We start from the raw sequence: 23,890 nt of genomic DNA on the forward strand, positions 1-23,890 counted from the left end.
AATACTAAATCCAACATCACCAGCACAGGCCCCACGCCCCTCCTCCCTCCTTTGTTTTTTCACATTCCTGACGGCACATGGGGGAGGGGGGTCTCACTCTCACCACATCTCACTGTGCCTGGCTCTTGATTCACACACCCAATGTTGTGCAGAGTCTGTTAGGAGCAGCTCTGCCAATGTCTGGCAGCTGCAAACCCCACGGCGTGTGCTGCTTGCCCACTGTCAGCCACAAAGTTTCCAAAACAAGACCAAGAATAGTTTGTACTTTCTGCCAGCTGTTATTCTAAGTGCAAAACTCTTGTGAGGAAAGAAAAAGGGGAAAAAATAACTACTAAGGGTGACTATGGAGATGATATATCAACAGAGAGCAAGAGGAAGTGGAAGCACTGGTGTTCACAGATGGACTCTGGTCTTCTCTGCCATCCTGCCCTCTTTTCTGACCCACTCCCTTTGTTCACTGCAAGTGCCACAGAGAAGTCTACATCTCTCGCCCTCCTGAGATAGTATGATAGACTCAACAGCGAAAAACAGATGTGGATTTAAATCTTGGCTCTGCCACTTACTAACTGAGCAAAGGAGCCTCATCAAATTCTCTGAACCTCAGCTTCTCCATCTATAAAGTGGGTCACCAGAGTACCAACTACCTAAGACATTCTATGAAAACAAGTAGCCAGTGGATAGGAAAGGAAAGCTCTTTGTGTCCTGCAGAATGACATAAAGACATAGATTTTTCTCTCTTCATTGCTATAGGGTTTTTCTTCTTCCCACACTGTTTCTTTTATTCTACTCATTGGGCCTTTTTTTTTTTTTACTTAAGCATGAAAATTGGCATAAAATATTGAATTCATAGCTCTTACATAACCTCAACTTTCACGGCTTCTCCAGAAGCTTCCTGTGCATACATAGTTTGCACAGGACCACAAGCATTAGGATTCATAAAGGATGCCTGAATGAAAACCAGTTCTTTCTATAAGAAAGATACCAAAGAGCCATGGACCAACAATTCTCTCATCAAAGCTGGGCTTGTGTTGGTTTTCAGAACCACAAATGATACAGACTGCCATCAGATGTCTTATTTAAGATTTGCATTTGGAAGATCCCATTGGGGTGATCTGCAAGATGGTTGGAAAGAGATTCAAATAGAAGCATGACATGTTGCATTTATTTAGAGGAAACTGGATTTTCCAAAATGAAACAATCCTATTCACAGACACGCAGAGTAGAACCTATCTTTGAGCTTATTACTCATCTTGTTTTTCACAACGGAAATCATGGTGTGAGTTCTCTAGCATCTTACAACACCTGAGTCACAATGGTGGATGGAGCTTTGCTTTTGTCTTCATGGAACAGCCCGTGTAGAGGGCAGACTCTGACATCCATCACCACCTGAAGCTTTGCCTCGCTATCAGGTTTCTCCTTTCATATTCTTTTACCGAGACTTCCCTATAGAGTCGTAATACGGCATTGCTAACATTAGTGAACCATGCTACTGCCCCTCAAACTCTTTCTCCACAAACCTCCACCCACCTGAATGGCAATGATCTCTTTGTATCTCCAGACCAATGACCGGGGCTTGGCAGCAGTCACTTTTTTAAACATCTAAACTCTGGTTTTGTGTAGTTTAATTTATTCATAGGGAATCATTCTTTCCCTAAATACATAAAATTCTGAGTCATCTCATACCAGTCCCCTTCTCATACATAAGGATGCCTCCTAAACACTTCTAGGGCAGCTGTGGACAGGTGCCATTGAGGAGAGATGCCAAGTCTCATTGTGCCTTCAGGATATAGTGTGGCCTCACAGTGCCAAGACCAACAACAAGTCCTCTTTGGGGTAGATGAAAAGCATGACTTAAGTTGGCAGCCATTTCTTACACTTGAAAATGTAAGAAAACCACATTCGCCCTATACTAATACTACCAAGGCTCCATAGAAGGCCTCTGTACTCCACAATGGCAAACATGAAATAATTAATTACCTGAATCAACTGCAGGTATTTCAACCATCTATTTAGTTCCCACCATTCATGAAAACAGCTCACTTTCCCCTGGCTGGAGCTAGGAAAGAGAAACTGGTATTGCATACTAAATATGTTTGGGATGGACAGCCCATAGACCCTGGAGTGGAGTATAGTATAGTATAGTATAGTATAGTATAGTATAGTATAGTATAGTATAGAACAATGAGGTTCACTGTCTTTTGGCCTTGGCAAAGACCACCCTCCCCCATCCCATTCCTCCTCAAATGTCTCCTCTATCAGAACTGGTCTGTTTTCAATATCCCTAACCTATTCTTACACCAAAGGTTGATCAATACTAAACCCAGTGCAAACACAGGCGCAGAACCTTTGGCATTTGCAGCTAAACTGAGACAACCCCATGGCCACCTTGTTGATCCAGTGTATAAATTTTATTTAAAACTGATTGCCAAAGCTGAACTTACTCTCCACAGTAGTCTGTTGACTCAAGGCCCACCCTGAAGCAGAGGACATGCAGTAAATGCTGCTGGTGATGCTGGCATTTTTACAACATTGCTTCCCTTAGTTCTCATTCTGAAGCCTCAGGCATGAGTTGGCAGCAATCTTAACCAATAGCCTTGGACATACCTCTTAACTTACAGTGGGGACCATAGCTTGAAGGCAGGGACTTCTACATGTTAAACACATGCTCTGCCCCACAGCTATAACCCCAGTGTCCTCAGTTTGAATATAATTTAACTGACCAACAACAGATTCCTGATGACTCAGTGTTAGATTGGAACCTCTAGCACGCTGTAATAATATTCTGACAAAGTCTCTATGTCTTAAATGAAATAGGCACTTGCTTTTGGACCACATACTTAGGAAAATAAAATAGGAGGTGAATTAAAAATATCAGAAATTCTGATGAGGTAGCATGAAATTATTGGATGGTCCCTTTTCTAAAATGGCTTTATCTGAAATGCTTGGTGTGGGGGCATGGCACTCCATTTCGAAGGTCAGATAAAAAGCACTCTCTCAGATCATTGCCACTGCAGAGAGCTAGCAGCCTATTATTACTTTGAGTTATGACTGCGATAACCAGACACTAGAGCTTTATGAGGATGAGGAATTTTTTAATGGTTCAAGGAGAGAGTGCAAGAAAAATTAACCCTCCGCTGTGTGTTTCCTGTGTTTTGGAGCAGGAACTGTAGCTCTCAGGTGCGGCTAGTGGTTTGTCAACTGTAATTTTCCTTTCTTCTCTTCCCAGGAGGACAAGAAGATCTCATTCTTTCCTATGAGCCCGTCACACGGCAGGAAAGTAAGTTTCCTGGCACACTCAAGTTCCTGATAGCCAGGCTCTGACAGATGACACCAAACTCAGTTTAATACTCAGCTGTGCCAGACCCAGGCTCAGTAATGGCTCCCAGTGGGGGTAGGACAGAATAGTCCTTGAGAGGCATGGCCTCAATAAGAAGGCACATGTCCAAATCACTTACGGGCCTGAGCCAGAGGGCTGATGGAGAACAACTCCAGGGAAGCTGATGCTAGCCCAGTTTTGAAAAGGACTTCCTAGCAGACCTCAGGGCCAGGATACCTGCAGACTGCTCCAGGACTCTGAGTTTCTGCAGACATTCATTCAGAGGCAGTGGGGGCTGGCAGAGAGGTTGCAGAGAACATTGAAGCATCAGATGGGGAGTTGTACCAAACAGACTAAACTACGTTCTAAAACACTCAGGAAGTCTCCATCAGAGTACAGCTAGTCTAGGTAGACGAAAAGAAGTACAGATACGTGAGGGCTCACTGCTATTAACAATGACTTCAAACAATGGCCCAAAGCTGGTTGGGATTTTTTTTCTCCAAGGCTCCCTGAATCCAGGTGTTTTGACATGGGGAGGTAAACCTTGAGAAGAAGCAGAGCTCTGCCTTCGTTTCGTTAGTGCTGCTACAACTGCTCTATTCCCTGTTAGTAAATTCCAGAAATCAATAGCATCAACATCCTGAGGGTTCAACAACTATTTCTGCATACAGGGTTTTATGGGTAATTTATCTCAAGTGAAGACCTTAGCATATATTAGTTGTTGGCAGTTTGCCCTGAAGAATCACCTCTGCAGAGGGGCAAGACTGCATCCACACTGTGGGGTTTGAAGTCTCCCTCAATGGCATCTCCCTTTCCTTTCTGCAGTAAACTACACCCGGCCAGTGATTATCCTGGGCCCTATGAAGGATCGAATCAATGATGACTTGATATCTGAATTTCCTGATAAATTTGGCTCCTGTGTGCCTCGTAAGTATCATTTTTCTTTTCTCTGGGCCCAGCACTTGGGTCCTTGGTGGATAATCAAGTGTAATCCTGCCCCTCAAAGAAGAGTGTCTGGTGATGACATATATCCTCTGTTGCCTATTATCTGAGCACCCAATTTAGTGTATCTGCCTGACGCTTTTGAACTGGGCTGCCACATATTATTTTCTATTGATAAAAACTGGCTTTCATCTCCAGAAGATAGCAAGACCTTCTGGAACCTCCCCAAGCACTTAAGACAACATGCTATTTATAAACCCAGTGGGTCCTTCTAGAGTGATTGGAATACCACTGTAGCATCTTCATCCATAGACCAGGGATGATCATAAGCAAAATCTCACATTGAAATCGCCCTGGATGACTTAGCCCAGGGTGTCAGTACTCAAGCCAAGCTGTCTTTCCTTGTGCTTTGATAGTCCTGGATTATCGGAAGATTGTGTGTGTGTGTGTGTGTGTGTGTGTGTGTGTGTGTGTGTGTGTTCTATCCTGTAGGCCACTATAGATTTCAAGCCTTGAGATTATAGACAGAGTTCCAAGTCCCTCTGAACACAGCCTGTATATTTAGTCTGTCTTACCTTCCTCAAAACTACCACTACCACACCTCTCCACTTTCCCTATGCACAAAGACTGCCTGTACATGGAGACAAGGCATTATTAGAGAGAGACTCTTAAATCTAATCCTAACAAATAGCTCTTATCTGTGGGCTTTTTGTTGTTGTTGTTGTTGTTTTAGATTTATAATTTCAAATATCTCAAACATTTCAATACTGTTAATTCACCTAGGGTCATAAAAAAAGAAGGAATTCCATGTATGCAGCACACAGATTAAAAAAGGGCAGGGAAGGTTGCTGAACCTCAGGACAAGGTTCCCGAAGGGACTCTGGGAAGAGGTAGAACAGATCCTAAGAATGTCTTCAGGTGGGAAGGGGCAAAGGAAAGCCTGGCTCGTTCACAGCATCTGCTATTTGAGAGGGGGGAATCAGAACCTTACACATCATTGTAACTCGCCCTTCTACCTGGCACACACTTCCCTTTTTCTTCCTGTTTGTCTAGTTTTCATTACTAGCACTGTTCTCTGGAAAGGAAGTACGCACTGATGGTACAGAATTTGGAAAATTTTCTAAAAAACGTTAGCCAAGGAACCCCACATAATATCCAGAAACAAAATCATTCTTCCTTCCAATACATTTTTCATGTACTTAATTATAAATCTAAGTTGTTATGTAACCATTTAAAATAACTATATTCACTAAAAAATTTGTAGGCATTTTTTATTTCCCCTCCTTTATGATACTATGGATTTGTGTTACAAATTACTGTAATCAATACATTTGGGGATAAATTTATCTTAACTTTTGATCAATTTTAAGATAATATTTAGAAAAAAAACCTGACTCCAAGATTAGATGTATGTTAACTTTCTAAGTTGCATACTACATTGTTTTCCTTTTGTTACCTTAACAAACATTAACATAAAATTGCTAGATTTGCTGACTTTTGGTCCCACTCAACTATGATTCTCTTACTATATATAATTTTTTAAGTACCTAAACATACTCATAATTATATGCCCATTTTTCCTCCTAATTATTATGGCACATTTTCTCACATCTTTGATTTATATCTTTATAACCTATTTTGTTCTATGTGTTGTATTCTACGTATTTTGAGGCAATTATTATTTGGGGACAGGATCTCACTAGGTTAACCCTACTGGCCTGGAACTCATGACCTTTCTGCTGCTGAATCCTGAATGCTAGAATCACATGTGTGCAGACTCACACTCAAGTGTGAGGTGATATTGTTCAGAGTCTGGATTTTGTTATCTACCCTTATAGAATATTTTGTTTTTATAAAGCAATAACACTGACAGATCAGCTTGTTGTATTTGTAACTTGATTTTAAATTTCTGAAGGCTGGCCTCAAGCCAGCCTAGAGGAGGCTTCTAGGTATGGCTAGATGTGTGGCTTTTTCTACCACCCCAAAATGCCCAGTTTTATATGAACTGCAGTATCTTCTAACACTAAGCAGCCTCTGGACTCTCCATTTAGAACCAGTATCAAGGCAAATAGGAAGGATAAACACAAATTTTCCTTCACAAGTTTCTCATTTGTTATAATTACAGCTGTGCCTTGTCTACTGTCTGATACCTGATATAAGCCATTTCTTGTACTTTGTCCTATTCTATCATTGCTTATATGGGAAGGTAAGACTGGCCCTCATTACTATGTCATGGCCCATCATATTACATATGACACATATCCATGTATCTGTGTTGAAGGAATAGTGGAGAAAATATTAGATGGAAAAGAAGTTTATAATTAACAATGCATCTTACTTCTTCACTGTTTCTTCTTTTATAAAGATACTACGAGGCCAAAGCGTGACTACGAAGTCGACGGCAGAGACTATCACTTTGTCATTTCTAGAGAACAAATGGAGAAAGATATCCAAGAGCACAAATTTATAGAAGCTGGCCAGTACAATGACAATTTATATGGAACCAGTGTGCAGTCTGTGAGATTTGTAGCAGAAAGGGTACGTTTACCAATCCTCTTACAACTCGCTAAAGAAGGTTCTGGTAGTAAACTTTTTTGTTCATTGCTCTTTCCTGACTGCATCTTAATAGCCATGGAGAGAATTGCCTTAAAGCAATATCACTGTATTCTGACTGACTTATAGACGAAGGGAAGAGGGGAGACTCGTTAACCCAGACAGTTCACAGCCTATGGCTTATGGGGACTTGGTTTGTTCTTGGCTCACTGTCTAACTGAGATTAATAGGACTGATTATTTTTAAGGGATCTTTGATACCCTTAGTTGCCTGGATAAGTTGAGGTTTTCTCTCCCTGAAAACTTAACATCTCCTAGTGGAAGGGACATTCATGGGAAGACAGTTCAGCCTGTTGCTGCCAGAAACCTTGACTTAGAAGTTGACTTAGACTTGATGCTGAAATTCCCTTCTTGACACTATCAGAAGCATAGAAAAGAGGTAAATATTGAAGGGAGAATAGATAGGAAACCACTTCACTGTGGCTTTCAGACCTGCCCCATAGATGGATCCTATCTCATATAAAGACATGATAATCCAAAGGAGGAAAATAGTTCTGTTTGACTCAGTGTGATTCCCTCCTTTTGATGTTAATCCCCCTTTTGATATACCGATGATTTAAACAATTCACCTCCTCCACAGAGACCCAAAGTAATAGGTATATAGTTCCATTTTAAGGTGGGGTAAGAGAAAACTGGAAATCAGAAAGAAAGAGGAAAACCATGCATTCACCTGGGATAATAGCATGAAACAAAAACAAAACATCTTGGCAACAGCATCTCCAAAGCCAGGGCGGGGGGGGGGGGTGTTGTTGTTAACGTTAAATGGAGCTTCTCAGCAAACCCTTGTACTGTTGATGCTGTCAACTCTACTACAGGAAAATTCCATTTAGACAAATAGCCTGAATGCTATACATAGCCTTGTTTTGGAAAAAGATTTCACATTTTCCCCCAGAAAACATCCAACATGCCAGGCCCAGGAGCCACTTAGAGAACAGAGCTACTGTCTGGATTGAACTCCTCTAGGGGTCAGAAAATCTTGCATTCTCCTTTCTTGAAACACCACTTCATTCTACTCTATGAATTAGGGGTGGCTGGCCTGTGAAGTCAGTTTAACCCAGCAGAGGGCCTGTGACCTAAGCCTCCTGAATGACCTGCACTGTAAGGGATAGGTGTTGAGACAGACAGGAAAGAGAACGATGCCCTTATTAGGAGATGTGCTGTTTTGTGTGTGGCTTCATGATAGTGCCAGGACTGAAGGCAGGCACGTGCAGTGCTTGAGAAATTCTGACATGCTGTCACATTGACCAAACAAGGTTAGGGGCACCAAGAAGAAACTTTGCCTGCATCTATTCACGTCCACTCATCCTCACTCCAGGGCAGGCACAGTAAGATGACAACAAAAGCCCCAGCTGTGACATGAGCAAAGGACAACTCTGTCCTCAAGGTGAACACTGGCTAACTCTAGCTAAGGTCCTGCTCCTGGGCAGGCGCCATCACTCAAACAGAAGCAAAGAGCACCATGATTCCTGCTACTGCTCTCAACAGTCAGCTGCGACCACCACGCCACCTTGTCAGTACTGGCAGTGAACAGCACAGAGGGTGGTCTGTAGTTCTGCCATCCCCTCTCCCCATGCAAGACCTGGGGTCATACCACTGATTAGAGGAAAAATGCTTTAGAACCTCATCACCACAGGGGCCCTGCATCATTGATAGTAACAGCATCAACAGTGCCAGAGGAAACACCTATTGCTTACCAGGCAACAATCAAATACATAAAATAATTTTCAAAAATTTCAGAAACTAAATTTGATAGCCTCAACAGCCAGTTAGATCAAATGGATAAAGATTAAATGAACAGCAAGACAATTTTTAAAAATAAACAAAAGAAATAAAATCAAACAAGAAAAATGGCAAGAGTATCGAAGATCTACAGAGCCGTTACACAAACAAATATCTAAATTTCAAAAGCACAGGAGATGGGGAGAAAAATTTTGAGGGCACAGAAGAAAACTATATAGACATAAAAGGATGGGTAGCTTGTAGGGCCCTGAAATAAGTATAACCAAAACTCAGTCTTTACCACAGACTATTGTACACAAGATACCAAAAGTAAAGCTAGGCATTGTTGGCTCACACTTGAACCTTAGAACTCGGGAGGCAGAGACAGGTAGATCTCTGTGAGTTCAAGTCTAGCCTGGTCTACAGGGCTAATTCTAGGACAGCCAAGGCTATACAAAGAAACCCTGCCTCAAAAAAAAAAAAAAAAATCTACAGTGTAAGAGGGAACACAGTGAGATAGACAGCCCAAGTCTCAAAGTTAAAAAAAAAAAAATACCTAGCAAGATCAGCCTTTAAAAAGGAAGGAGAAATGGATACCCAGCAAGACCAGGAAACACTGAGGTATTCATGACCATTAGACTAGCCTCACAGAAGCTAAAAAAGAGAAAAACAAAGCCTAAGAAAAGACACCATCAGGTGTGGTGATACATGTCTTAACCTCAGCATTCAAGAAATATTGAAAGTTCCAAGATAGCCTGGGCTATAAAGTAAGAGGGGCCAGCTAAGGAGAGACAAAGAACATCTCAATAAAGGTACCAAAAATACTGAAAAAGATGCTTTCTTCAATATAGGATACTGATTAAGCTGGGGACCTTTATGCAGAATTCTAAAACTTAATCTCATCTCATCCTGTACAGACATCCCCTCAGAGTAGGTTACGGACCTAAATGTAAGACCAGAAATTCTTTAACTGCTGGAAGAAAATGGCAGAGGAACTTCAAGACATTTGATAGAGCCTTAAAAGCCCAAGACCTTAAAAATTGGTAGATGAGAGTCCATCAAACTAAAAGTTTGTGCGCAGCAAAAGAAACAATCAACTAAGGAGACTACCCATAGGATGAGAGAAAATACTTCCCGGCTAGTCATCTGACAGAGAGATGATATCCAACGTGTGTATAAAGGACTCTAATGGCTTAACAAGTAATGACTAATAGTTTTAACTAGGCAAATGGTGTGAACTGACACTTCTCAAAAGAAGATATCAGATGACCGGAATATACGTTAAAAATGGTGACTACGTCAGAAAAACCAATCAAAGCCATTTGAACTGTACCCCAATAAGAATGACTATTACGAAAAAAGTAAACAAGTGCTGGGGGGTAGAAAGACAAAGGAAATCAGCTATTCCATAGGGAACTGTGAACTTAGCACGGCCATCACAGAGAGCAGTGTGGGGTACTTCAAAACCAAAGCCAGGGGGCTGGAGAGATGGCTCAGATGTTAAGAGCACTGACCGCTCTTCCAGAGGTCCTGAGTTCAATTCCCAGCAACCACATGGTAGCTCACAACCATCTGTAATGAGATCTGGTGCCCTCTTCTGGCCTGCAGACATACATGCAGGCAGAACATTGTATGCATAATAAATAAATAAATAAATAAATCTTAAAAAAAAAAAAAAAAAGCCAGGACCTAGAGAGATGGCTCCATGGTTAGAAGCACTTGCAGCTCTTGTAGAGAACCAGGGTCCAGTTCCCAGCACTATGTCAAATAGTTCACATCCATCTGTAACTCAGCTCCAGTGGACCCCACACCTCTGACCTCTGCCAGCACCTACACTGGCGTGCATATACCACCCCTACACAGGCACCCATGCATACACATAATTAAAAATAATAAATTGCTGAACGGTGGTGGCGGCGCATGCTTTTAATCCCAGCACTTGGGAGGCAGAGCCAGGCAGATCTCTGTGGATTTGAGGCCAGCCTGGTCTACAGAGCGAGATCCAGGACAGACACCAAAGCTACAGAGAAACCCTGTCTTGAAAAACCAATAATAATAATAATAATAATAATAATAATAATAATAATAATAAATCTTGAAACCTAAAACTAGAGCTACCTGAACTATTTGTCCTACTGCTGGCTATAGATCCAAAAGAAGTAAAATCAGCATATCAAAGATATTTTCCCAGGTCTATGGTGCTTGTAGCAATGTCAGTAATGGCTAAGGTGTCTATAGCAAATGAATAAAGAAAATCTAATGATGACTGATGATAGATGATGATGATGATAGATAGATAGATAGATAGATAGATAGATAGATAGATAATCACTACAATGAAATATTTTTCAGCCCTAAAGAATGGAAGCATATTATCTGCAGCAAAATGCATGGAATGAGGGAATATTACACAAGTGAGATAAGCCAGTCATACAAAGACAAGTACTACATGCCCATTCTCTTTCATGTTAAATAATATTGACCTGAAAGAAGAGGAATTACTAAGGGCAGAGAAAAGGTGTGTGATTAGGAGGGTAGAAAGAGTATACTTGATCAGTGCACTGTAAGCATGTATGGAAATACCATGCTGCACCCTATTAAGAGATATAATTGATGTCTTCACTAACTATCAACATTAGGAAGTTTAATGTCTGATGACATACTAGAAGATATCTGGCTTCTCCTTCCCAGTAGTTAAGAATCTGTCAAGCTTTACGGACCATTTCTAATCAGTAATCTGGAAAGCTCTCTTTGAACATGTAACGTGGCCTGTGTGAACTGAAAAAATACTGGCTAGTACATGATGAAACAGCACTCACACCTTCCGTGTACCCAGTGCACTTCACAGAGAGCAAACTTGGAATTTATTACTTAAGTGATAAGGCATGAAGCATCTTGGTGTAGTTCTCATAAGCATTCAAGTGTTCACTGGACTCTTCATTTTGTACAGACAACATGAATTTTCCCTGTATTATTGATTTAGGACTGCTTCTATCTACATAAAAATGCCTTTTTTCTTGTGGAAAGATCTCACAGCCTCAGAGTAATAAGGCCATTTCTCTCCAGGAGGTAGAATGTGATGTGGCAAATTATTCTACTTTTCCAGAAATATGTTATGAAGTAGCTCCTGGCACTGAGCGTCCACAGCTCTGGAAGCCAAGTTAAATGAGGTGTGCTGTAAAGGAGTAGGCTCTTTATCTGCTAACAAACAAGTTTACAAACCCACTGCAGAGTCAGCATTTAACCATATGTAACTGAAGGTAACGCTTCTGTGTCTGCTTCCAACACGTATGTATCACGACAGAGTACATAAAAGAACTGAGCAAATGTATAGAACTGCTCAGAGCTCCTGTGCTCACCATTCTTACAGGTTTGACACTGACTCAGGGTCAAATGATGAAAGCTCTGTTCCAACCACTAGTTCTGCCCAAGTTCAAGAATCGGATTTCATCTTCCTACTACGAACTTTGCATCATTGGTCAATATTGTTTAGTCTTCTCTCCTGTAAAATGCAGTCGGTAATACCTACCTCAAAGACTTAGAATTACTCTTTGAAGTGAGTTTGTTTTGTTTTTCCAGTCTTTAGAAACCCAGCATTTCATACTTTTCTCTAAAACAAGCTTTATTTTATTTCACTAGACATGGCCATTTTTCTTGATATTTTTAACCTGGTATTTTCTTATCCTTCTACCAGGGCAAACACTGTATACTTGATGTATCGGGAAATGCTATTAAGCGGTTACAGGTCGCCCAGCTCTATCCCATCGCCATCTTCATAAAGCCCAAGTCTCTGGAACCTCTGATGTAAGTGTAGGACCAAAGTCCTCGTACAGCTCCCTTCTCCAAATAGGCGGCAATCAGCAGCAGTTAGTCACAGAGGCTTACAGGCAGGAAATGCCTCTAAGTGTTGATCGTTAAGCATTTCCCCTTTTGAATATATGTATATTAAACTTTTTGAGTCAGTAATTCTTTATCATCTACAAGTTGCTTTAATCTTTACATTTTCTATTTGTTGATATTTTCATTTGGTCTAAGAGTTTTTTGGGTGGAGGGGGCAGTTGTTTGAGTTTCTGGTTTTGGTTTTTGTAAATGACAGGTGACTATCATTTTTATATTGTCTCTTAACTTTGAGAACAGTTTCACAGGTAAATCTTTAAATGTGGGCTTTTTGTTTTGTTTTGATAGAGGGCACAAAGAACACTCCTAATCTTTCCATTGACATTTTACATCACTCTTAGTAGAAATCTGACTCTGTTAAAACATACAGACCATGGTTCTTAACAGCCTTCTCTGGTACATGACTATGGCTATAGCTATCCTTTAATATACCCATCTCTACATCTGTGCAAATATGTCAGCATGGGAAATGCATGGTTCTTAACAGCCTTCTTTGGTGCATGACTATGGCTATAGCTATCCTTTAATATACCCATCTCTACATCTGTGCAAATATGTCAGCATGGGAAATGCATGGTTCTGATTTTTTTTCAAAGCATTTCCAAAGATCTCATAAAATACCTTTCTTCAAAAAATAATAAATAAACTAGGCAGATATTCATGATCCAGAATATCTAGGCAACCCTACATAGAACACTCCTCTAGGCAACCTAACATAACTATGAAACTACTATAGGGAATGGTAGCAGAGAGGCCACAGCAGAGATGTGAAAAAGAGCCAACTCTTTGCATTACCAATGATCCCTCATATAACCCCAGCACAAATTACCTGAGCTCCCTAAGATTAGATGTTCACCTATAAAGTAGACATTAACATGTACCTTGTAGAGAGAGGGCTGAATATGAGAGGCTCATAGAGTCCTCGTCACAGTAAGTACTCAGGAAATAGTAGTATTACTGCAAAAGATATGAGGTTACTTTTTATGGAGCATTAATTCAATCTTATCATTATCAAACACATAAGTAGATTCCAGGAGAATGCCAGATGACGTTAGTGCATCTGTTACAAGAGCCTAGCTCAAATGCTGCCTCCAGGCAGGCCTCAGGAGAATCTTGTTGGACTGAACCATACAGAACACACTGGAAAATTATGCTTATGGAAAGATTATAAAAATAGAAGGTATTTATTCCCAGAGATGAAAGCTATTGTTTTCTGAAGGTGGCAGCTACCTGTCTGGTCTCCTCTGAGGCTGAAGCTGCAAATTGAGCCACAGCAGTTGGAATGGCAGCTGAGAAAATTAACATAACCTAAAATGCAGAGTTGATCTGTGGGGAAATCACCAGAGTTTTATCCTAAAAAGAAGAGTATATCCCCAGAAGTAAAGCTAAACAAAGATTTTTGCCAAGATAAGTAAATAAAATTAGGAGGCCAACGGGAAAACATTAAGCACAATTACCACATAGAAAACTATGTACTGATGATAAAAGAGTACTCTTGTTATTACTCCAATAGCACGTGTTAAACTTCTCCTGTGTTGGGTATTACATAAACTTAGCTAATGACCACAAATGCCATTATGTAAAAGTGACTTATAATCTGTAGACAGCCACACAAAGCTATGCAACATTAACATTAAGAGGAGAAAAGTCGTGTTCACCTCCTGGGAACAGCATCATAAAAGCTCATTTCAGAAATAGAAATTAATCCACATCATAAACTCACAGCAGGACTGATGACCACCCAGAGAAGTAAAGCCTAAGGGGCCAAGAGCCATGGCACATTTAGTCCAGTGTGACTCTGGGAGACAGCCCATCTGGTACTCAGTGGAAGATCTACTCCTTCCATAACTACCAGATGACTTATTTAGTTCTGCCTTAGGGCCCTGTCACAGGCACTTATCACCAAGGAAAATTAAGCATGCCAAAGGCTAGATGCCACAATGAGGACAGTGTCTTTGGCATAATTTGCTGCAACCATATTCATGGATCTCCACTGCAGTGGTAATGGCACTCAGCCCTGTGCAATCTCATTATTAAAGAAAGGCTGGCTGTTTATGGTTCACTCTTTCCTGGAGCTTTTACCTCATGAGCAATGCTGTCAGGAATTGCCCATGCCCCAGGAAGGAGCAAAGCTCGGTCAGCTGGAACACAAGCACGGCAGCTGTCACAATGAGACAGTGACACACCATCAAACACATTACTTCTCACATGCATCATTCACAGAGCTTATTAGCAAGCACACAGCTGCCTCTTCAGAGGAACGTAAATTCAAGGGCATGTATGAAAGAGATGTTTTCCTAATGTGCTGCCTCCTGACTTCTGTACCTGCCCCATAGCAAAGAGAAGCTTTCCTGTGCCCATGTAGCCTACCACCACCAACGGTCTTTCATGGCTTGGCACTCATGATGCATTGTGTTTACCCCTACTTGTATCTACGTATAAATATGTTTATTTGCCTCACTTATCATTTATTCCTTCACTCACTCATTCAGTAAGTGTTGAGCCAACCTAATGAATAAGCCATAGGTCCCTCCCTCAAAGAACTTGAAGCTTAGGCATGATTTCTGAGGAATAGGTTGAGACTATTTATAGCAACAAAGGTTCAGGAAATATCTACTTTGTACTTCAGCTCTCAGTGGCTTCCAAACCCAGGTCCAACCTCTTTCTTCATATAACCATGTTTCGGGGGATACCAAGCTTTGGTATAACATGACATCTGCCAGACTGTGGTTGTAAGACACAGCTTACATTCTCACTCTAGAACTCCTGGTTACTTTACAGACAGCCTTAGGGATGTCCCCTCCCTACTTCAAGCTCCTTGCAATAGAAAAGGGATTGACTAAGTCCAAGCATTCCAAACCTGGATCTCTGGCCCCTAAGTGGCATGCAAGGCCCAGATGCTTTTAGAAATGTACCTAAGCAGCCAATGAAAATGTCTATTCCTTTGGTTGAACCTTTACTTTCAATGCCTAGAGACCCTGGGAAGATAACACTAATTAATACTGGTTAGGAATTAATAAATACATTGTAGAGAGAATTAGAAAAATATCCTTTCTCCTCCTACCTTCTTTGTCCTTAAGACTAGGTAGCACTTAAGTTATCATGTGTTCAAACAACATATCTACATAGTTAATGATAAATCAAAGTCATAGAAAAAGTCTTAATAATTCTTTTATAGTCATCTTTCTATCTGAAAAAAATCAAGCAGGCATCAGTTTCTTTTTTGGTGTTGCCTTTTAAATATATTATAGTTTATAAATAGTAATTGTATGTGTTGATGGGGTATGGTATAATAGTTTGATTCATAAATACAAAACTTAATGGTCAAGTCAGACTCCTCAAACATTTATCACTTAAGTCTATACTTGAGATCATTCCAAATCCCTATTGGCTACTTTGAAATAGTCAATTAATCTCTGTCAATAAACATTAGAGACTATTCCTTCTATCTGACTGTACCCTACACCTACTATGTTAGAGATCCTTCTATACCAAGCTCCTCCATCCATACCAAAGCTCCTCTATCCTAGCTCACCATTTGCCTCGATTGCTTGATTACAGTCTTATTTGAAAATATTGTGGCCCCAGCACTTCTCAGTTATTCTGTGTCTACTGAAGTGCCCACCTTCAGTAGACACTTCTGTTGTCATCTGGTCATAAGAATAAGAAGTTTAGAGTTCTAGTCACTACAGGCATGCCTCAGCATTGGTAGAAGTTGAGTAGTTAAAGCTGTAGAATACCTCAAGGGTCTGCTTTACCTAGCATAACACTCCAGAAGCTCTATGTGGTTTTGCTCACCAGATTTGCATGGAGGGTAAAGAGCAGACCTTAAGAGGGATGAAGGCAAGAAACTAAACCTTTTGTAAGGTTAGGACCTGAGAACAAACAAACCTAGTTATGTCGGGTATAGTCTGCCTAACAAACCCAGATGCAAAGAGAAACTATTCTCTTTCCTCCCTCTAATCACTTCTGGAAAACTGTCTTTAATTCTGAATCTTACATATATTTTAGAGATGTAGAAATTTATTCAAAGTCAGACAAAGGAAGTTTAGGTTCAGAAATACAACAAAGAAGTAGTTGAAGGTCAGTCTGTTCTGATGAAGCGGAACCTCAAGCGACATACAAGCACTTCATGTAAATACTCTAAGGCCTGCTGGAGAGAAAGTTTAGTCTCACTTTAGGGACCATAGTGACCAAACAGACCAAACCAGGGACTATAGATCACAAGGAGGCAGGTTCTGCTTCAATCCAATATTGCATATGATGCCTGTCCTCCAAGAGAGTGAACACCCTGGCAAGGAGCCCTCATTGGCTCAAATGATTCCACCAATAATGAGTCCTCAATGAAGCCTCAACAGCTACTAAGATTAAACTATGCCCCCTCCTGCATGGTTCTTTTTTTGCTATGCATTTTAAAATTTGGGGGATTTGATATATTCTCTTTGTGTCCTAACATCAAACCCTTGTTTTCTCAGGGAGATGAATAAGCGTCTAACAGAGGAGCAAGCCAAGAAAACCTATGACCGGGCAATTAAGCTAGAACAAGAATTTGGAGAATATTTTACAGGTAAGTTTCCTTGGCCCTGGTACTACAAGAAAAGAAGACAAATTTCCTGCTACTGTACTTAGAATAGTTTCCATGCTGCTAAATCTAGGCCCCAAAACCTTCCAGTTGAGATTGCCTGGTAATTTTTTTATGGTGTCTGCCTTGCCCGTTTGGTTTGGGGTTCTGGATTGTCTCCTCTCTGAGTTAGCTATTAGTTCACTCCCAGTTCTCCACTGGCCCTAAACCACAAAGGGCAGATGTCCCTGAGCTATCTCCTGCTATTAAGGAGATTGTAGGCATGATACCTCACAAAACTATCTCACTAATAGATTCAGAAAACTTGAAAGGCTCAACATGGGCAGCAGTCTCTGCCTTGAAGACCTCTAGGCCTATCTCCTCAGTCAGTAACATGAGAAGAACACACTTGGAAATGTTTTCGTTAATGCTATTTCAAGTCCAATAATAGACTTTGATTTTTTAAATATGTCTTTGGCAATATGCTGTTTTGGGGACAGAATATAAATTTCTTGTGGATGTCCTGAATTCTCTCTGCTTCCCTTTACTCATGAAACACTGATTAAACCCAGAAAGAAACCAGCTTTGGTGGAATTTATCTTGCAGCTGATTCTCAATGGTTTGTAAACAAGATACTGAGTCTGAGACGTAGCTCAGTAGTAGAGTATTTAACTGACTTGTACAAGGCTCCGAGTTTGACCTCTCCAAATATAACACCCTCCAAAATAACATGAAATCTAACAACTTCCCTTATGAATTACTGGCATGAAATGAAATGAGTTTTGTTGTGGTTGTTTTGAATTGTGTTCAGAATACCAAAGGTGCCAATACCAAGGCAGTATACAACTATTTTTCCTCAAATTAATGTTAAGGTTTCTCTTGGTAATGTGAGTGATACATCAGTCGAAAAGAACATCCAGGTAGGAAAAATCAAAGGGCTGCAGAGATGGCTCAGCAGTTAAGAACACTTACTACTCTTCCAGAGGACCCAAGTTCAGTTCCTAGGTGGGAAAATTAAGTCAAAATAACAACTATTTGACTCATGTGGGTAGATTATCACTCACATGATCTGAAGATTGTTTCTGGAACACAAAGATGTAAACCTTATTTCATAATAGCCTGTCTTGAAGCCTTGGTGGCAGATGGATCGTGCTGATGTTTTGGAGACCTAAGTCCAACATAGTATTTATTCAAAGGAAACAACAAAATGTGCTTAGATCTATGCTGAGAACTGAGCATTTTAGTAATTTACAGTTTAGCGATTTATGCTTCCTCTTATTTATGTTCCTTATCAGGTATTCATAGTATAAATAATTCTGTGAGGTAAAAATCTTAATTTACCAAGTAACAGTGTTTCTTGGTAGAAGTTTTGGAATTGAAACGGTTAACTTAACTTTTCCTTCAAAACTCTTCTTATCTCCATGTCTACACGACCTGAATTTCTGCCTGAACTAGAGTGAAGGATAGACATTCTGTGGCCAGACAGGGAGCTGACAGTCTGAAACTGCTGTGTGTTCTACTCCAGTGCCTGGCTCAGAGTAGGCATCTATGAAAAGAACAAGTGATTCATTGCTAGAACTGGGAACACAGAAAGTACTAAGCTGGGGGCACATGGATTACTGACCTAGGACATGGAGAGAATGCTGCTTTTAAGCATCACTGACATGACTGCACTTATGTGACCATTCTTTCTTACTTTTCTTACTTACTGGAAGGGGACGTTAAACTTCCTGATGAGTTATCGTCACTGATTTGAGCTTCTGTTGGGTGAGAGATCATTATCCTTCCCTCAAGGGAATGCCTCCTAACTCTGAGTGTTTTTGTCTTTGTAACAGCTATTGTCCAAGGAGACACCTTAGAAGATATATATAACCAATGCAAGCTTGTTATTGAAGAGCAGTCTGGGCCTTTTATCTGGATTCCCTCAAAGGAAAAGTTATAAATTAGCTACTGCACCTCTGACAACGACAGAAGAGCATTTAGAAGAACAAAATATATATAATATAATACTTGGAGGCTTTTATGTTTTTGTTGCATTTATGTTTTTGCAGTCAATGTGAATCCTTATGAATGTACAACACAAACTGTGTGAAGCCATGAAGGAGACAGAGGGGCCAAAGGGTGGGACGGAAAAGACATTGCAGTATGCAGGGAGGCTTTGGTTTGCTCAAAGTACCAGGTGTAGGGATGAACCTCTGATGAGCTCTCTGCCCTAGAGATGGGCAGCCTTCTCACCCCAGCAGATGTCCAGAGCTGATTTAGCTGCTGAGCTCTCTGTGTTTTTTGCTTTAAGAAAAGTTGCCAGCACTCAAACCTCACCAACCTTCCCCTTAATTCCTCTGTAATTGGTACACTTGGAATTTTATAACTATGCACATCCTTTGATTTTTTTTTTTAACAAGCAAAGGAAATAAGGAAACCAGAAAACAGTCACTCTGGAGACGACATACTAGCAGGGGAGGATGATTGCTTAGTTTCCTTGGCTGGCATGTGCAAAGACAAGTGTGCCGTAAAATTGATGACTTGTGTAGAGGACTAACCTTACTGAGGAGGGGATTCCACCTGGACTAGCTTTATGATTGTTGATTATCTATTTTGCCATTTATAAACTGAAAGAAGGCACTAAAGATGAGAATAATTTATACAATAAAATATATTAAATGTATAGAAATGAATTTCTATAGGTTAAAAGTTTTGTGAACTATTTTGTAAAGACTAAAATACCATTGAAAGACTAAATGTATGCACTCTCAGCAGACGATCAAATTCAAGAATATGAGGTTGCACTCCCTTTTGTTGCCGATGATCCATTCAGAGCATCTGAGTTCCCTCCAGGTCTGACAAAGACTTCCCCCTCACTCACCTCCCTCCTCGCCCATGCGCACTAGCACACTAGTGATACACTCTTATGGAACACATACCTTAATAAGTTACCTCCATGGATATTTTTGGAAGAGACTTTTTCTTACTTTTTTTTTAAGCTGATTGCTGTTCAGAGACAAATTCATGCAAATCATCAAAAGGGAATGATTGCTTTCCTCCAGTTAAATAGCCTGAGCCAACCATGGAGATAGACAAATTCAGCTTTGTTTCTAGTTACTTGCATACAGTTCAAGAACCATTCAATATTCTGGCAAACCATAAGTCGATAAGATTATCTTTTCTTTGTTTCACAGAGCAACTGAGTGTTTTGTAACAGCCCAAGTTGGTATTACAGGGGGAGATCTGTCCTAAGATGCACTATTTCTCTGAGGAAGAGAAAAAAGAGAAGTTATCTGGTTGGGAGTGGTGAGGGATGCGCTTTTCTTGGTTCAGAATATAGGATAAAGAGAACCACAAAGCAAGGATGATTTATGACTTTGAGCTCAACCAATTGAACTGCCTTCCTTAGGGCTGCACCTGGACCAAGTTCATTTTTTTTAACAATTATAATAATGATGATTTGGGGTGGAAAACCCTCCCAAAGCCTATAAGCTGAAACATAAGAGTTAGCTTCCCACTTTAGAGCTGATGGTGACGTCAGCACTGGTTCTGCCCAAGGTGTTCAGAGAGAGACTTTTTAGTGTTATTAATAACCACTCATATCTGGGTTCTATGCATGCCCAGACTAAGCCCCATCGCCTTATTTCTGGGGTACATCAAGACCTGGCAGGGATTCTGCCACACTGTGCAGCCAACCAGCACGTAGGCTGGAGTACAAGAACAAAAGACAGAACCATCAGAGTGATGGGGCTTCTCAGTTAGAACATTGGGGCTTAAAACCGAGAGTCTCTTTCCAAAATCAAGGGTCATTCATACCACTGTCTGCGTAGCTGCAGTCACCAAAACAAACATTAAAATTCAAAAGTATGCATCTACCTATAGTTTTGAGGCTGCCTTTGCCAATGAAAGGGGTAGCAAGCAGCCATGCATTTGTCCCCCTCATATGAAAATTCAGTTTTTCAGAGATAGCCTTAGAGGGCTCAAAACGTTGAAAGACGTGTCCATGTCTGCAACTCACCAGTTTCAGGTCAAGGCCAACTTCCATCAGTATTGCTCTCAGAAGCTTTCTGCCACTAGAATGCCATTCCTGATCCCAGCTCTCTTTATAGGCCGCCATGATAACTTCTTTGGTTTCTCCACTGAGCATGCAACCATTTACCTTAGAGGACTGTCATTAATGAGTAGATGTTTTCTCCAGTTGTGTGATGTGCTTTCCATTGGATAGTATTGCTGTGGCTGAGTACAATCAAATTGAACCACAAACCATTGGTTTTGTAGTAATATAATTATTTATTTTCCCAGTGTAGATGCTTCCAGATTAGCATTAGCACTGATTTTTTATGTAGATTTATATAAATATATATACATATATATTTGCTTGAAGAATCACCAAGCACATTGGTGAGAGGGTCTTTTCCTGTAGAAGTCACACATCCATTCTGTTGTGTCGTCTTGCACTTCCCAATGTTGAGGTCTCTATGGCTCCAAAGAACTGGTGTATTTTGCAACAAATCTGACGACATATATGGAACTGGCATGAAAGTCACCCAGATCACATCTGGTGCAAATGCACCTGGAGCCTTGGGCCAGACTGGTGCTAACACTGCAAACTTTGTCCGGAGCTCTCTCCAATCTGAAGGCTCGCGGGGGGCACAGTGTCACCTTCACATGCTGGGCCCTTTCGGAAAAGTGCCAGATCGTGTCACTGGTGCTATTTTTCATGCTCTGGTACAATGTGTAGCACCATGGGGGTCTCAGCTTTACCAAAACCGAAATCCCACCTTTCAGCCAATTATTGCTGAGGCATTTGCTTATTGCTCTTTTCCATGAGATTGATGGCCTATTTATTCTTTGAAGGCCTTTTCTCCCAGACCCAAATTCAGGGGTTGGCTCTATCCACTTGGCAAGGCCATCTAGATGAAGCTGCACTCGGGTGCCTCTGTAAGCTGTCTTAGATCCTACTGCCAGCCCTTCAGGACTGAGCCAAGGGATGCTCTGTACACCTCTGGCTCTCACTTATTTCTTCCCCTCATTTTTTTTCTACCACTTCCATTCTCTCATCGACTCTGTCATTTTGACGCTCTCCTTTTATCCTCCCTGGGTTGTGGACCTTACCCCTCCTCCCTCCTCTTTCTTTCTCTGTCCTTCTCTCCTTTATCACAATCTTCTGTTCCCCTCCTTATTGCTTCCTCCCAAACTTGCCGCCTTCTCTCCTCACATAGCTCTGATCATCGCCACATCCCACTCCTTAGTTTTCCTGTCCTATAAAGGGCTCATGGCTGATTCAGACAGCAAGTCCACACAATGGACTAATGACATAAATACTTGGGGTCACCATTTTACTTACTCAGCCCAGAAAGCAAAGCTGAGTGTGAGGCCCCGACCTGGAGCCAGCCTGCACCACTGCCCCGGCAGTGCTGATGCAAGAGCTGTGGGCCCCTGGCACCTGGAAGCCTCTGCCTGGACCTGTCTCCAGGAAACTCCCTCCCAGCCCCACCTAGGCTGAGGACGCTTTCTTTTAACAGAGGCAAACTCTGACCCCGACAACTATTGTAACAAACCTCACTGAAGCCATGACACCGCCCTGGTTTGGAGAGAGAGATTCCCCCTACTTTCTTTTTCTCACCTCCATGTAAAGCCCCCCTCTGCTTTTCAGCTGGTGATTGCTCTGGTGAGATTGGATGGACTTGCTAGTGAAAAGGACATCTTTCCTGTCTTGGTCCTGCCTAAAATTTCTACAAAATGCATTTAAGCCCAGGACTAAGGCTAGTTCCTAAATTTACTACACTAATGAGTCACTCCTGGGGAGGCCTCAGCTCCCTTAAAGCATGTGGAGTATCTCCTGTGACAACAGATTTTCCAGGACACTCCATAGAGAATTCTGTGGATATGCATTAATTAAGCGTATGGTGTATAATGGTATGCATACCATGTATACACATTACATGAGGTATGATTCAGCGTGGTTGGAAACACATACACACTTCAGTCTGTAAATATCCTTCCTCACTGAAACCTGTGCTTCAGAAATCATTTCTCATACAGCTGTGCAGTTTCTTGTAGCAGCTGAAGACAAGCTAAGACAGGCAGAAAATTGAGACAAAGATCAGCTAAAAGAGTGCAGTGTCTCCCTCGCAGCTCATGTGGACAGACAACCAAATGGCAAGGTTGACTCCCGATGGGATGGAAAACTTTTCTTCTTTTCAATCTTGTGTTTCCTAAGTGTATCTTCACTTCTGAGTGCACCAGGTTGTACCCATTAGATCCTTTTACTATGACAATTCTGTGTTTCCCTCTGACAGGGTGTTTCTCCATCGAGCTGTAACGCAGGAGGGGAGGGAGGGAGGGAGGGAGAGGGAATTACTCCTTGCCTGGCTGGAGTTTACAGAGAATCTGCACAGCTTACACTCCTGTTAAGTGTAAATATTCAACACTCCCATTCCATTTGTGTAAAAAAAATAAAGCACACACAATTATAAAATCAAGATGTATATTTCATACTCCGTGTGTCTGTGAGTATTGATTGCGTTTCTACATGTCGATGGTGGCCCCATCGTAAAACTGCTTGATAGACTGTATAAACGTCGTGGCTTTCTTATATAAATATTAAAACATTTCCTACTTTATAGCAAAATTATATTCTCCCAAAGCATAGTTTGTGTTATTTCATAAAAGACTCACTCATTTCTATTTTTACCAAATATGTCTGATTTTGGAGCTAAAATGCAGTTAGAGTGTATTTGCACTGAAAAATATTGGCACTACAGGCTGAATGGGCTGCATTTGCATATTTTTAAATATTTGATTATCATCCTGCCTGCTTCTAATCAGAATATTTTTCAAGAATGAATAATGTATTAA

General features: G+C 41.0%; 1 protein-coding gene across 7 annotated transcripts in view; it reads left to right on the forward strand.

Moving 5' to 3' along the window:
• The window catches only part of Dlg2 (discs large MAGUK scaffold protein 2), a 901,904-nt gene extending 878,377 nt beyond the window's left edge, over positions 1-23,527 (forward strand). For all 7 annotated transcript variants that reach the window (XM_036186483.1, XM_036186442.1, XM_036186459.1 and 4 more), the window contains 6 exons: positions 3,227-3,277; positions 4,142-4,243; positions 6,624-6,796; positions 12,284-12,393; positions 16,962-17,053; positions 18,883-23,527. In XM_036186483.1, coding sequence (XP_036042376.1) covers positions 3,227-3,277; positions 4,142-4,243; positions 6,624-6,796; positions 12,284-12,393; positions 16,962-17,053; positions 18,883-18,989 — 635 coding nt within the window. In that variant the 3' untranslated portion in view covers positions 18,990-23,527. The remainder of the gene's footprint in view (positions 1-3,226; positions 3,278-4,141; positions 4,244-6,623; positions 6,797-12,283; positions 12,394-16,961; positions 17,054-18,882) is intronic.
• The last annotated feature ends 363 nt before the right edge of the window (positions 23,528-23,890 follow it).

The sequence above is a fragment of the Onychomys torridus genome, chromosome 1 (genome assembly GCF_903995425.1).
Source record: "Onychomys torridus chromosome 1, mOncTor1.1, whole genome shotgun sequence".
NCBI lineage: Eukaryota > Metazoa > Chordata > Mammalia > Rodentia > Cricetidae > Onychomys > Onychomys torridus.